Source organism: Ascaphus truei, unplaced genomic scaffold (genome assembly GCF_040206685.1).
Source record: "Ascaphus truei isolate aAscTru1 unplaced genomic scaffold, aAscTru1.hap1 HAP1_SCAFFOLD_424, whole genome shotgun sequence".
Classification (NCBI taxonomy): Eukaryota; Metazoa; Chordata; class Amphibia; order Anura; family Ascaphidae; genus Ascaphus; species Ascaphus truei.
Window position 1 is genome coordinate 228032 of NW_027456755.1, and position 15309 is coordinate 243340.

Below are 15309 nucleotides of genomic sequence, written 5' to 3' on the forward strand. Positions count from 1 at the left end.
CTTTTTTTACCTTGCACATGTTTTTCCTTTTCCTCCTTCCTTTCCCTTTCCCCTTCCCCCCCCCTTCTTCTCCACATCCATTTCTTTATATTATATGTTTTATGTTTAACTGTTGTATTTTTATGTGGTAGCACAATGTTTTATTAATACTACTTTTTTACATATATTTTCAAATGTATTTTATATGTGACACTTGTTAAAAGGGCCACCTGTAGGTATCTCTTTATGTATTTCCACTGGTGAGTGGCACTTTTGTCTTTTATTATCTAATTATTACTCAAAGTGCCACCACTGCAATACAGCATCAATATCCTGTTCATTTTAACATTAAGGGGCAGGCTTGGTGAAGTTGAACCATCCCCCTTTTCTATTTAACCAATAGTGGATTGGATGTTCTTTTATTGGTATTAACCAATCATCTATATGGTATATAAAGGACCCCAAACAGGTGCCCCTGATATCGCCTGAGGAAGAATACTTTTGTATTCGAAACGCGTCGCGAAGGGTGTCGCTGGTCTGTTTATCACATACAGCCAGTCTTCACACAAGTGTTTTTATTGCTATTTTTATTGCCATTTTCGATCGAAACGGAAAACGGGCGGGCACTTCCGGGACTACTATAGGGGGCCTCATTTGCCGCGCATGCGCACTACGCAGATCAACACGCCGACAAGCGTGTGAAGCAGAGACGCAGCGCAGCCTCTGAATACAGCCCCAGCGCGCGGGGCTTGTTCCTGAGGACTGAGATTACCCCCCCTCTTCATTCCATATGTTGCCCTACCAATAGAAGTGACGATCGTGATCTGGACCATTAAAGTTTTTATATATGTAAGTGCATATTATTATCTTTATTTGTTGTCAATACATATCAAATCTCAATCTTGGTGCGCTTTTGTGTTTTTTCTTTTTTTCTGGGACTCAATATAATTGAGAACTAAAATATATTTAAACTTGACAGAATTTGGAACGTTAGTGCATTTAATAACAGCAAACGAGGATACTGCTGCTGATGAAGTAGTTAGACAATTTATATGCAAATTACATACTAACATGAACAGGATATGAACATCAAAATAAAACTTATTCCAACGTTTGTGTAATACTAAAAATAAAAAAATTATAAAGAATATATACAAAATATAGTTAGATTGAATAATAAATAAATAATGATAATAATAATATTCAAATTGAATGACATCTAACATATGCCAGTCTTCTTTGAAACGTGAACCAATTCATTATCACATAATATACACATACCCTACCTATAACTAATAATATGAATATAATGTCCTTAATTGTATAAATCACATATATGTATAATAAATCTAAATACCGTACTAATATCTAAAAAGCAATAAATTGTGCATTATATAATAATTAATAAGAAAATATATACATATTTAAGCTTGAAAAAGAGAGAAACATTAAATGTATCTCTCCATATGTAAACTGGAAAGAAGAGATGAAACAGTGGTTAATGATTGCAAGAGACAAGCCAAAAACTTTTATATGGCTATAGATTTGTATATCAAATATAACCCTATTTTGGGTATATAGAGTCCTGATTGATCAAATTACAATTGTTCCTAAATGATTTTTTTCTATATCATTATAGAGAGAAGATCCCTATAGATATAATTGGGGGCAAAAATTAATCTAGCATAAGGGTGAAAGGGACCTGGATTATAACCATCCCAATATTATTTTTTTTAAATATATCAATGTGACGACTAGTATTGGTGCTGATTCTAGGTATAATAACTGCACTATATAAAGGATGAATATGTATTTGTAAATGTCTATATTAAACTATTGTACGTTGAGTAATAGGGGAGAGAAGCGAAGCTCTATTTTACTTAAGAAAAAGAAATACTAACAAGCCAAGAGGCAGCAATCCAAGTGAATAGAACTAACTAATAATTGAATTAAAAATGAATTTTATGTTTAATATTGTGTCTTGTGTAAACATGGTTTATATATTAATAAGTGAACTTAAATTCTAAATATGATTATTACATAGTAACTTATTAAGAATGATAAAGGAATGTGATTGTGTCAAAGATAAATATTGTGTCAAAGATAAATATTGTGTGTTTGTGATACAGTGCTGACCAAGGGTCCCACAATCACACCGACTAGGACCACGGAGGGAGCATGCTAAACATGCTCAACCCAGACCTCTGAGATCCCGTCAATGGACGTGGATGTTGAATCTATATTACACTATAGTACTTGTGTCAATGCAGTCGTTTAGACCCCCTGGACTTAATGTCTCCAACATATAAATCCAGAAGGTCTCCCTTAAGTTCAGTTTTTTGACCCTGTCGCCACTTAATAATGCTAGAGGGATATGTTCTAAGCACATAACAGTCAATGATGATGGATCCTTGTTGTGTATTTCCAAGAAATGTCTAGATAGGTTGTGAGTGGTAATACCATGTAGAATGTTTCTTCTATGTTCTAGAAATCTTGTGCTTAGAGTCCTTGTGGTTCTCCCCACATATTGGAGTCTGCATTTGCATGTAATGACATAGATCACGAATGAGGATAGACAATCCATATGACTCTTAATTGTATGTGTAGATTTATTAAAAAAGGATGTAACTTGGTTGGTTTTGCACATATGTTTGCATGTTATACATCTATTTCTACCACAAACAAAGTTGCCATTTATTGTCGGTTTTAACAAAGAAAGATCCTTAATCTGTTTAAGGCGACTAGGTGCCAGAATGGTTTTCAAGTTTCTGGCTTTTTTGTATATAATGGGAACTTTAGTTGGTAATTTATTTCCAATTATTGGGTCCCTTAACAATATACTCCAGTGTTTGTTGAGAATTGTTGAAATGCCTTTCACTGAATTATTAAATGTCGTAATGAAAAATGGTGACTTGACAGAATTGACCCCAAAATCACCATTGGTCCCTCCAACCTTGTTTGATTTGGATAATAAAGATTTACGCTCTAGGAGACCTACCTGTCGAAATGTCTCATATACAGTATGATGTGTTTGTCATAACCTTTGGCCAGAAATCTTTCAACCAATATTTCCCCCTGGGCCAAAAAATCAGAATGTGAAGAACAATTCCTCCTAATTCTGAGAAATTGGCCCCTGGGGATATTGGCCAACCATCTTTTGTAATGGTTGCTATTATTGTGTAGATAACTATTGGTGGCCACTGTTTTAAAGTGTGTTTTGGTGATGATTTCTCCATTTAAATGAGCCTCCAGTTCTAAGTCCAGAAACACAATCATGTTCTTATTAACATTGTAAGTAAACTTCAGATCCATGTCATTGTTGTTAAATGCCTGCAGTTTATGTTCCAGGAGTTCCTGATCACCATCCCATATTAGGATGATGTCATCTATGTAACGGCTATAGTACACAAGACTCGCCCCCAGATCTGCATCACCCCACACATGTAGTTCCTCCCACAAACCCATGTAGAGGTTCGCATAACTAGGGGCAAATCTCGTGCCCATGGCCGTCCCACAGATCTGCAAATAATAAATGTCTTCAAATAAAAAATAATTGTGTTCTAGTATGAATGTAATGGCCTGCAAAATAAACAAGGATTGTGTGTTGCCTAAACTTGTGTCCAAATTAAGAAAATGTTTTACTGCTTCTAAACCTTTATTATGTTTAATGCAAGTATACAAAGATGTAATATCACATGTTGCCCAGATGTATGTGGGTTTCCAAATGATTCCAGAGATGGAGTCGAGGACATGCAACGTGTCTCTTAAATACGATTTCAATCGTGTGACTAAAGGTTGTAGAAAATAATCCACGTATTGGGACACGCTGGATGTCATCGACTCCACCCCTGAAACAATGGGTCTTCCAGGAGGGTTGGAAATGTGTTTATGTATCTTGGGAATGTGGTAAAAAATAGGTGTTCTTGGAAACCGTATGTAAAGAAAACCAAATTCTGACTTGTTAATGACATTCATATTTAGAGCCTGAGTAAGAAGATCTTTATACTTCTTTTGAAAACTTTCCATAGGATCTTGCCCCAAAATGATATATGAGGTATTGTCGCCTAAGAGTCTAAAAGCCTCTGACAGGTAATCTGTTCTGTCCTGCAGAACTATGCCCCCTCCTTTATCCGCCTGTCTAATGACAAGGTTGTTTAGACTACAAAGTTCCTTAAGTGCGATGTTCTCCTCTTTTGATAGATTTCTATTCCGTATTGATGTTGTATTTAAACACATTTGTTCAAAATCCTTAAGAACCATGGTGTAAAAAGTTTCAACAAATGCTCCCTTTGAATGGTAAGGAAAATACGTGGACTTTGCAGAAAAAGGAGAGTGGACTATTTTGGTATCTCTTACTGAAGGGAGATCAGCGGATCCATCAACACTTTGTTCTCTATATAAAACTAGGGGTCTTCCTGGTTGTGATGTAATATTTGTATGATTATTCGTAGATGATATAGAACTATCTAGCTCATAAACGGATAGCTGACTTATATCCAACAAATGTGATGACTCCTCTATTTGTATCCCTTCTTGTAACAGGGTGGACATTGCATCAATGCAAGCTATCTCCTGTGTGTTAAGTATACATTGTTGTTGTTCCTTGTTTTGCATCGTGAAATGTCGCATCAGTGTGATTTTCCTAATATATTTGTTCAAGTCTACAAACAGGTCAAATCTGTTTGGAAGACTACTGGGGGCAAATGAGAGACCCTTGGTCAGCAGTGATATGTGGTTACTAGACAAAATATGTGTTTATAAATTGAAAATGCCGTGTACCTCTGGATTGCTGGCTCTTAGCTTACCTACCTTCTTTCTTTGTTCGCGCTTCCCTCCCCTGGTTCCTCGCAGCTTCTTTTTCTCCGTTGTGGAGTGTTTGTATGATACGTCGGTTTCCGATCCCACAGGGGATAAGATTTTCCTCTCTCCCGATTCTCTTCTTGTGTTACTAATTCTAAAAAAGAGGCAGTGTGAGATTTAATGGTTGGGACAGTATTTTCTGGGTGGTTCTTGTTGCTATCCCTAATCTGTGTTTTAGGTATCGCCCCACTACTTTTGTCAATCACCACAGTCTCCTCACAACTTGCCCCCTTTTCTTGTAAGACTTCAAATCTATTTTCTGTAGGACAGGAAAATTGTGTATTTGCTATTGTCTTTTCACTTCTATGAGTGTTCTGTCCTTTGTCACTAGATGTTGAGTGAGTGTTTGAATTGTCTCTACTCTTGTCCCTTTGTTTGTCATCTTTATGGTTGGTTTTTTTATAATACTTATTTGGAGTATAATGTTTGGATCTATCTCTCCTATCATGTCGTCTCCAATCTCTGATTTTATCAGTAGCATAGTCAGTTTGATCTCTAACATATTTGCTACTCTTGCGATCACTGATCTCCTTTTCATATTTCAGTACCCTAGAGTCAACTAGTTTGTCCAACTCCTGGAATTCTTCACTTTCCACATATGGAATCATGATCTGTTGGGTTTCCTCTATTTCTTTTGCGATTTCATTAAGCTTATCTTCCCTATAATTTATTAATAATTTTATTAGGGTAAAGGAACATGACTCCATTGCGTCATTCCACTTATTTTTAAAATCAATATTTGTATCAAATGTTGGTTTTTTTGTAAACCTTAGGCCCCTAGGGACTATTTTGGCATCCAGATAATTCTGCAATGAAAGGAGATCAAGCCAATGTTTCATCTCTTCCTTCGCCAACCTTTCAAGCTTAAAAAAGTTGGTTTTTAGATCAATTGTATCCTCTTTGAATTCTGTCATATCTATTTCAGCTGAATCTGCATATTGTTGTCTCCTAATGAGACGCTCCTTACTAGTTTTCATCATTTTGCCAGATGTCCCAGAGATGCAAATGCAAGATGGGTGTAAATGGAAAGCTGCTGCTGTCTATTGAGGATGACAATTTAAAGGAACAGTTTTAAAGACAGCGCACCTTTTTCAGCACACCCAAATTGCTGCCTCTCTGGTGACGTGTGCCAAAATGTTGCACCAAATACCAATATTGATTAAGATATTTACATGAACCAACTGGTGCTCGCCTATACAAAATAAAATGTAATATAATGAAAAAATGTACATAAACCAAACAAAAAAAAAAATATAAAAAATGTGCAAAAATGTGAAAAAAATTATTACAATAATCTGTTGAAAATATATAAAAAATATAGCATAAAAATACAAAAAAATGAACTATAAAAAATACTTTAAGTCCAAATGAAGTCCATGAATGAATAAAACAAAGGTCCAGGCTGCTTCTTCTTGGGCTCACCAAGTTCCCATAGTACCTATTAGAAAAAGAAAAGAGAAAAAGCGCCCGATCCTTGTGTAAAATCAGATGAACAATTTAATAAATCATGGACATGACAAATGCACACTTACAATTTGTCTGATTAAAACAAGCATTTTATGGGACCTGCCCATGCACCAAACGAAGACTCCACAGTCACCTCCGCTCTGCAATCTCACGATTAGTTCGTATTCCAGTACTTGAGAACGCCGTTTTCTCCAGGGTGTATATCAACCATCCGTCAGGAGCTTCTCAGCAGCGTGCGTCCGCCATTACTCCCACGCATGTGGTACTGGATACCGGAAGGACTTTGCTTGTGTTTCCTTGGTCTCTCTCTGGTGCCGAAGGCAGGTCAGCCACCGTAGTTACAATGTAAACCGTCCCTACGCGTTTCTTCCGCCTTTGCGGATTTCATCAGGGGATGGACACCAAAGGGGCTATCTGGTGTTAAATAGTCCCTCATGTTAATAAACATTATATGACTCACAGGTGTGTTCAATTCAATCGGTGTCATTAAATCAAGTTGATATCTGGTGCAATGTAATTGAGAACTAAAATATATTTAAACTTGACAGAATTTGGAACGTTAGTGCATTTAATAACAGCAAACAGCAAATCTCCCCCCCCCCACTTGGCGCACCTCTGGGTTATACTATATATATATATATATATATATATATATATATATACACACACACACACACACATATATACACACACACACACACACACACGTGTATGTGTGTATAAAACAGACTATATATATACATATAGTATGATATATATATATATATACATACTATATGTGTATGTATATATATATATATATGTATATATATATATATATGTATATATATATATATATATATATATATATATATATATATATATATATATATATATATATACACGACTATTAAGGTTAAAGATAATGGTGAAAGACAGGGTTGCAGACCTGTCTAAGACATGCAAATGAAAATACAGGAATATTTACAGTATATATATATATATATATATATATATATATATATATATATATATATATATATATATATATTGCGCGCGCACACACACATATAACGTTTTATCCAACTTTTTCATTTATCATTTGTAGAGAAAATGAACATTGTCGCCAGAAGCGCTATTTTTTCAAAATGTAACATCTCTACTAGTGTAAAATGATACTTCATATAAAGCAGGTTATGGGACCCAGTATAAAATGACCTTCATGTTTCTTATTACATCCCAGTATATGGATACTTTCTATTATCACAAGCTGCTAACATGTGACAGGGCTCAGAGTCTGAGCCCAGAATGTGACATACTGAACATTCTCATTCTAAATTTCAAAAAATATTGTGTTGATTTCTGACCTGACTGCCGTGGTTACAGCTCAACCACTCTGTTCTACTGCATGTCACCACTTTCTGCCACAACCAGCTGACGGTGGATCTGCAAGGAGTTCAACGCTCATTGGCATCACATCTGTGGCTTGGTTAACGTATCATTTCTCCAGCTTTTTATTGTATTGTTTTGAAGTAGATTATATTTATTTAGTTGAATAGATATTTATTTAGTTTAATAGATATTTATTTAGTTAAATAGATTATATTTGTAAGTTTAATAAATTATATTTCTTAGTTTAATAAGTTATATTTCTTAGTTTAATAAGTTATATTTCTTAGTTTAATAAATTATATTTCTTAGTTTAATAAGTTATATTTGTTAGTTTAATAAGTTATATTTGTTAGTTAATAGATTATATTTGTTAGCACAGTAGATTATATTTATTTAGTTGAATAGATATTTATTTAGTTAAATAGATTATATTTGTTAGTTTAATAAGTTATATTTCTTAGTTTAATAAATTATATTTCTTAGTTTAATAAGTTATATTTCTTAGTTTAATAAATTATATTTCTTAGTTTAATAAGTTATATTTGTTAGTTTAATAAGTTATATTTGTTAGTTAATAGATTATATTTGTTAGCACAGTAGATTATATTTACTAGTATTTAAGTCTCCCCCTCAGTGCCCCATTAGGACCCGTGCGCATATTTCACATCTTTTCGGAGTCGCTTATTTTTTAGACCCTCGGAGCCGAAACCTAAAGGGGTCAGCTAAGAAAGTTCGGATCAAGAGGAGCCGCACAGTTTAAAGACAGAACATTTCCAAGGGAGATGGAGACAATTTGGGTAAGATCTGATTAAAGGATAACCTTTGGGGAAGGAAAGGGTGACGCGGGAGTGTAAGAGGGGGGTGAGAGAGCAAGGTGGTGTGTCAGATTGGGGCAGAGCAAGAGAACGCAAAAATGATGGGGATTTGCTGCACACCAAAAAAAACAATTAGTGATACTTTTACCGGTGCCCCTTAGTCTCAGGGAAGACCGGCATTTCGTCCAATGGATACAATATGATTGATGGAAAAGGGCACACGGATTTGAATAAAAAAAGATAATTTATTGTGCCACAGACTACAATGTTTCGGCTGCTGGCCTTTCTTTGCTGGATTTAGTGGGTTTAGCCACTTTACCGAGAAAGGCAGCAGGCTGAAATGTTGTTGTCTATGGCAATGCAAGAGAAAACAGGTTGGGGGGGTGGGTTCTCGCAAGGTCGCCGACCCATGGGTGAGTGTCCCCGGTGTTAAATAGTCCTGGACCCCGGGAAAGCTGTCTGTGGCCCATACAAGCTGAGTAACATGTAGAAAGGACACATGTATGTTCAGAATGAGTTAGCATGGTATTTTGAGAGGCATCATAGCAGGTCAGTGCAAGTCAGTGCAGAGCACTGCAAGGTCAGTCAATATGAGGAAGGGTCCGATGGAGGAGTTGGAGGGTCCTAGAATATCTCTTAAAGCAGGGGTGCGCAAATCGAGGGGTGCGACATTTTCTTGGGGAGGGGCTCGGCGCTTATAGTGGCCCCTCGCTCTTCCCCACAGCATTTAAATTAAATGCCGGAAATCGCGCGCAAGGCCTCTGTAAGTTCCCTTTCCTTGGCTCCGGCGGCTTCTGGAGACAGCAACGTGGCATCACATGATGTGGCATTGCCATAGCAACGTGATATCACATGACGTCGTTACATCAGAACGTCGGAGACAAGGTGGGGAGGGTGGAGGGGGGAGCAGGGGAAAAAGGTTGCGCAACCCTGTCTTAAAGCATTGTCTTGCATACAGATCAGAGGCGAAGAATGGATATGGATATCCGATGTGAAGGAGGAAATAATACTGAGATCACTACCGCTAAGACCGATTCGATGGAAGAAGGTGAGTGATGAAATAGCCGTCACTGTGTAACTCTTCCAATTACCTGCAACTTCATGCAGAGAAATAGCAACGCTTGTTTTTAACGCATTAAGCGCCTAATGGGGAATTCAACTGCTGAGAGTTTAAGGGAGTTACTCACCAAACTCAGCGACGTTTCTGTGTCTCTGTGATAACTCCCCCAGGACATGCTTGAAAACCAGAGGTAACTCAATGTATTTTTGATAAATAGAAACATGACCTTCTGGGGAGGGGTATATAATGGGTACTGGGCCTGGTGAGGTGGGTATAACGGGTTCTGGGCCTGGTGAGGTGGGTATAACGGGTACTGGGCCTGGGGAGGAGCGTATAGCAGGGTACTGGGCCTTGGGAGGGTTGTATAACTGGGTACTGAGCCTGGGGAGGTGGGTATAACGGGTATTTGCCCTGTGGAGGGCGGTATAACGTGGTATTGGGGAGGGGGTATAAGTGGCACAGGAGCTCTTGCGATACAGAGTATCACTGTCCCTGGTTACAAACACTTCATGTCTCCTGCAGATCAGGACACGCACGAAGGTGGTGCCCTTTGTGCCACCAGACGACGAGGCGGGCTACGAGGCGGACGACGAGGCATACGATAAAGCGGGCGTCAAGTGGTGCGAAGAGGTGGGCTACAAGGCGGCCGATGAGGCAGACGACGAAGCGGATGTCAAGTCTGGCGACGTGGTGGACGATGGCCTAGGAGAATACGAGAGGTGTGGACGGATCTGCTGCTTCACCTTTTTTAGGCGGAGGAGAAGACCCCGGGAGCAGGTAGCAGAATACGAGAGGTGCGGACAGATCTGCTGCTTCACCTTTTTTAGGCGGAGCAGCAGACCCCGGGAGCAGGTAGCAGAGGAGCCAGGGCGTAGATCCAGGGGTATTCTAGGGGCCCTGAGAAGTTGGTTTGACCGCAGGAGAGGCAGATAAGATCAGGAAGGCTGCGGGAGGGGCAGGTACTATAGGGAGATTGGGATATTGGGCGTGAGAGGGTGAGAGAGAACAAGGAGCAGGGCCGGAGCACGGGTTTCATGCGCCCGAGGCGAAACTTAAAATTTGTGCCCTAGTTGTATAAAAAATAATAAGATAAATAAAATAATAAAATAAACAGTGGCGTAGCTATCGGGGCTGCAGGGGGTGCGACCGCACCCCAGCGCGACGCAAAATAAAAATAAAAGGGCGCCAAAATACTGGATAAAAAAAAGAATAATAATTTTAAAAAAAAGATAAATAAATTAGAAATAATAAGAGGAAAAAATAATAATGATTATTAATGCGCCCCTAGGACCTTTGCGCGCTAGGCGACCGCCTAATGGCCGGCCGGCCCTGCGAGGTATGCGGGAGGAAAAGGGGTGAATGGGATAGATATGCAGGGGAATGGGGGAGCAGGTGAGTTATACACAGGGGCACAAGGGCTCCATCACCCGCATCTCTATATACTGAGTGTGCCCCTGTGTATAACAACGCTGATCTGTGCTGTTCCATCTGATCTCACTGCGCAGTGATCCAGGGACCATCCGATCGCCATTTAATGGGGTCAGGAAGGAATTTTTTTCCCCCATTGCACAGCAGGGGTTATGTTTCGCCTTCCTCTGGATCACAGCAACAAACTGCCCTTTGTGCATGAATTATCAGTGAGATCTTTATACACCCTGCATTGGTCTTCACTCCTTTGCTGCCGGAGGGGCCTGCAGTGCATTGCTCTGCGTGTTACTATATCGCTCTGCAATGTGCTGCAGGCCCCTACCAGCAAAGAGATTAATTATTTCAATAAAATACTCTCTTTAATCCAACCTATGTGTAGTGTCTTTTCTATCCGTTGTATCTATTGCTAACAGCTCAGTGATTCTTCCCCAGGTCGCTGCACTAGTGTCACACTGCCAAGCCGGGTGTGAGGGAGATTTATAGGGTCACATATACACTTCTGCCAAAACACGAGTGCAAACAGGAAGCCCCTCTGATCTGTTATATCTTTTATAACACAAAACGGTATCTAAAAAGGTAAAAAGAACATACATGGGATTCTGCTACAAATATCTCTCTAATTACAAACCAATTAGCAAATCATTCAGATTAGAGTCGAGCGAAAAGAAAGGGTTAAGTATCTCATGTACAGTATATGCAGTGTAGGCTGTTCTGCGCATTACATGCAGGGGACAACGTTTAGGGGATATAAGTAATGCTGATCTCAGAGCTGACCGGCTGACCTGCTCTACCGGCTGATCTGCTCTACTGGCTGACCTGCTCTTCTGGCTGACCGGCTGACCGGCTCTACCGGCTGACCGGCTTCCCTTCTTCCAGCTAACTGACCTGAATTGTGGCCCCTGTATCTCCCAATTAAACGTTTTATTGGCATATTCTTGTTTGACTCGTTCTATACAGACATTTTCTATACATTCATTGTGGGATTTGATAACATCTGTAAGATCTCTCAGAACATCACATTCTGTACGTTTGTGCTGAATATTTTTCCATTCTCAATTTACTTAGGGGCCTATGCAGAGAGCAGCACTGGAAATAATTGGAATTGGTAATAAATTGTACCTGTAATGGCGTGATTTTATCTCCATATGCAGAAAGGTCAGAAAACTGCATTTAAAATCATGCTTGATTATGGAGAGTTTCAACCGGCGAGATGCGCGCTGGTGAAACATGTTTGAAAAAAAGCGCGTTTTTTTTTTTCTTTTCACTCTCGCCGGTGAGCTCCAGTTTCCTGCCAACTTTTGTTGGCGGAGCTAATTGTAGAATTTCTCTCCATTTTAATGGCGCGAACAGCCCCTAGATGGCGATCGTACCTTTCTGCATACGGCCCTTTTCAAAACTGGCGAGATTTTGGTTCTCGCCAGCCGTGCGGCGAGTTCTACTAAAAAAAAATAAAAAAATGCCGCTTTTTACTCAACTCGCCATTTTCAACCTTATTATAGCCATATAGCGCTAAAAAACGCCGAAATTTCCGTTCGCGCTGCTCTCTGCATAGGCCCCTTAATATTAGTTTTTGGCTTCAATTATTTATATCGAGCCCAAAATACCTTTATACAGAAAATGCTGTTCCCTTTATCCCACAAATGCTGCTTCATTAAAGCCCAGGGGTGGCACTTTGTGCATTCTCAAACTTTTAGGCAACATCCCTAATTTCCAAAAGTGGGATAAAATCTGTGCATATGGTTAATTTTTCCATTTTTCCATTGTGACAAAATATCAATTTTCTCACTCAGACTCCTAAATCCCTCCCCAAATATATCAGTTTCACATAAAAGTGTGTGCGCGTCTCCTTCCGCCTAACTGGCACGTCGTCCTTACGGGCGCCACTCCGTGTAACTCCACGCTGCCCTCCAGTGGTAAAAGAAATAAGATACATTTACTATACTCGTCTGGCAGATGCTCCCGTATAAGGTGGGTAACTCTGTATTAGGGGTCTAGGTAGAGTATATTTTATACTTATGTCGGATAGATGAGGAATTTATATTCCTAACGGGTTATTGTGAGAGGCCTTAGATCTTATCCTATATGCACGCAGCCCTCGCCTCTCTGACCTTGAACACGTACTTCAATCTGATTTTTTGAGACTTGAAACTGGATTTCCCAAAACAAACTGATTTTAAACACTGACAAGACTGTAACAATGGTATTTGGGACCAGAGCTAAATTGCTAAAGCTACCAATGACAGAGCTTCAGATAAAAACCAGCTCTAAAACCATCCTAGCCCCTGTTACTTGTTTGAAATAACTGGGCATATAGTTCAACTCCCATTTAACATTTGGGTTGCACATTGATACCGACATCCAAATCCTATGCCAAACTAGGTGTACTTTACAGGAACAAATCCTCCCTAAGGCCCTCATGCAGTAATCGCCTACAGCGATTCAGTAAGCCCAGAGAAGCTGGCGATTAGAGCAAAAATAACCGTTTTTTTTTTTTGCCGGAAAATAAATAAATAAATAAAATCTGCAGATGCGCGGTGATAAGCCACTTTTCGGCACTGATCGCCAGTTTTTCAAACACGCTCAATTCTATAAGCCCTGATCAGCTTATTGCGGCTGATCGCCACTTTAAAATTGCTGTTTCTTCTCCAAATTGTCCCGCCACAAAAGTAGGCAAGAAGGTGGGGTGAAGCTGCGATGAAAATAAAATGCATGTATCCCGGAGCTGATATCCATTAATATCAGCATCAGAGACCCCCGGCATGAATCCCATGCATAAAAAATGCATTTACAGGCAACTTCATTACCGCCAAGGCAATGAAGGGATTATACACCCGTGCCAGGCTTATTGTGGGTAGCGGGGGTGGGAGAAGGTGGTATTTGGCCCTGGCTGGGTGTTTAGGCCTTGCCAGGGGGTTGGGGGATGACTTAACCTCTTCTTTAACTGAGCGGTTAATACCGCTAAGGTAATGAAGGGGTTAACCCCTCCCACTACCCCCCCCACCCGGTAGGCCTAAACACCCATCCTTGGGGCCAATACCCCGTTCACCCACCCCCGCTACCCACAATAAACACAAATACACATAACAGCCCCACTGGCCACCTCCTAGGTCCCTATTAAACCATTACAATATTCATAAAACCATTATTTTGTTTACACCCAGGATTATTACATGGGGTTAGGGCTATGTTATTCAGTGAGGGGTTGTATGTTTGTATTCGTAGGGACAGGCAAGGCCGGAGCCAGATGGGGTTCTCCTGCCTCTGTCCTCCCTGTCTCCTGACCCTTCCTGTAGCCGGACAAAGAAGAAGAAGCAGGCACACGGTCTTACTCAAAGGAGGTTTAATATGCCATAAAGTCCAACGTTTCGGCAGTCAAATACTGCCTTTCTCAAGGTGAAGGCTACCAAACACAAGAAACAGTCACAATATATACCACCCCCCTGATACTCACCCCTCCCGGCTCTGCCACATAACCAGGATGCTGACGCCCACCTGATGACGTCAGAGCTACCATATGGCGCCCCCTAGTGACGTCAGACGTCTAGGTCTAAATCCCTGGCAATACAGCATAGAGCTGCCTTGGAGGACTGCAGCCACAGCCACACATGGGGGAGTGTTCAGTCTGGGGAGAGGTGTGGCTGTGGCTGCAGTCCTCCAAGACAGCTCTATGCTGTATTGCCAGGGATTTAGACCTAGACGTCTGACGTCACTAGGGGGCGCCATATGGTAGCTCTGACGTCATCAGGTGGGCGTCAGCATCCTGGTTATGTGGCAGAGTGGGGTGGGGTTGCATCCCTTGTTTTTATGACTTTCTAATAAAGATAGATTTTTGCCAGACCTGCCTCTTCTCTGGATCATGGTGCGCTGCACTTTCTCTAGGGCAGGCCTGCACAACTCCAGTCCTCGAGGGCCGCACACAGGCCAGGTTTTTAGGATATCCCTACTTCAGCACAGCTGGCTCAATTAGTGGCTCAGTACGACTGAGCCACTAATTGAGCCAGCTGTGCTGATTTAGGGATATCCTGAAAACCTGGCCTGTTTGCGACCCTCGAGGACTGGAGTTGTGCAGGCCTGCTCTAGGGTATGGGAGACTGCCTGACGGGTGGCTGGGTTATGGGAGACTGCCTGACACTTTTATGGGAGTCTGCCTGACACTTGGGTGGGTGGGAGACTGTCTGACACTTGGGTTGACTGCCTGACACTTTGACTGCCTGACACTTGGGTGGGTGGGTGGGAGACTGCCTGACACTTGGGTTTGACTGCCTGACACTTGGGTGGGTGGGTGGGTGGGTGGGTGGGAGACTGCCTGACACTCCAGCTCCAGCTGGA

The 15309-nt window shown here is 40.6% G+C and overlaps 1 protein-coding gene across 1 annotated transcript; it reads right to left on the bottom strand.

Moving 5' to 3' along the window:
- Positions 1-2973: 2973 nt before the first annotated feature.
- On the bottom strand, positions 2974-6270 carry LOC142484016 (uncharacterized). Its single transcript, XM_075583976.1, has 2 exons — positions 6196-6270; positions 2974-4933 (listed from the first exon to the last, which is right to left on the bottom strand). Exon 2 carries the CDS (start codon positions 4606-4608, stop codon positions 2974-2976), a length of 1635 nt encoding a protein of 544 aa, XP_075440091.1. The 5' UTR covers positions 4609-4933; positions 6196-6270.
- Positions 6271-15309: the final 9039 nt, after the last annotated feature.

Bases quoted from the DNA above. Each gene is read 5' to 3' on its own strand.
- LOC142484016 (XM_075583976.1), bottom strand. From the start codon at position 4,608: ATGCGACATTTCACGATGCAAAACAAGGAACAACAACAATGTATACTT.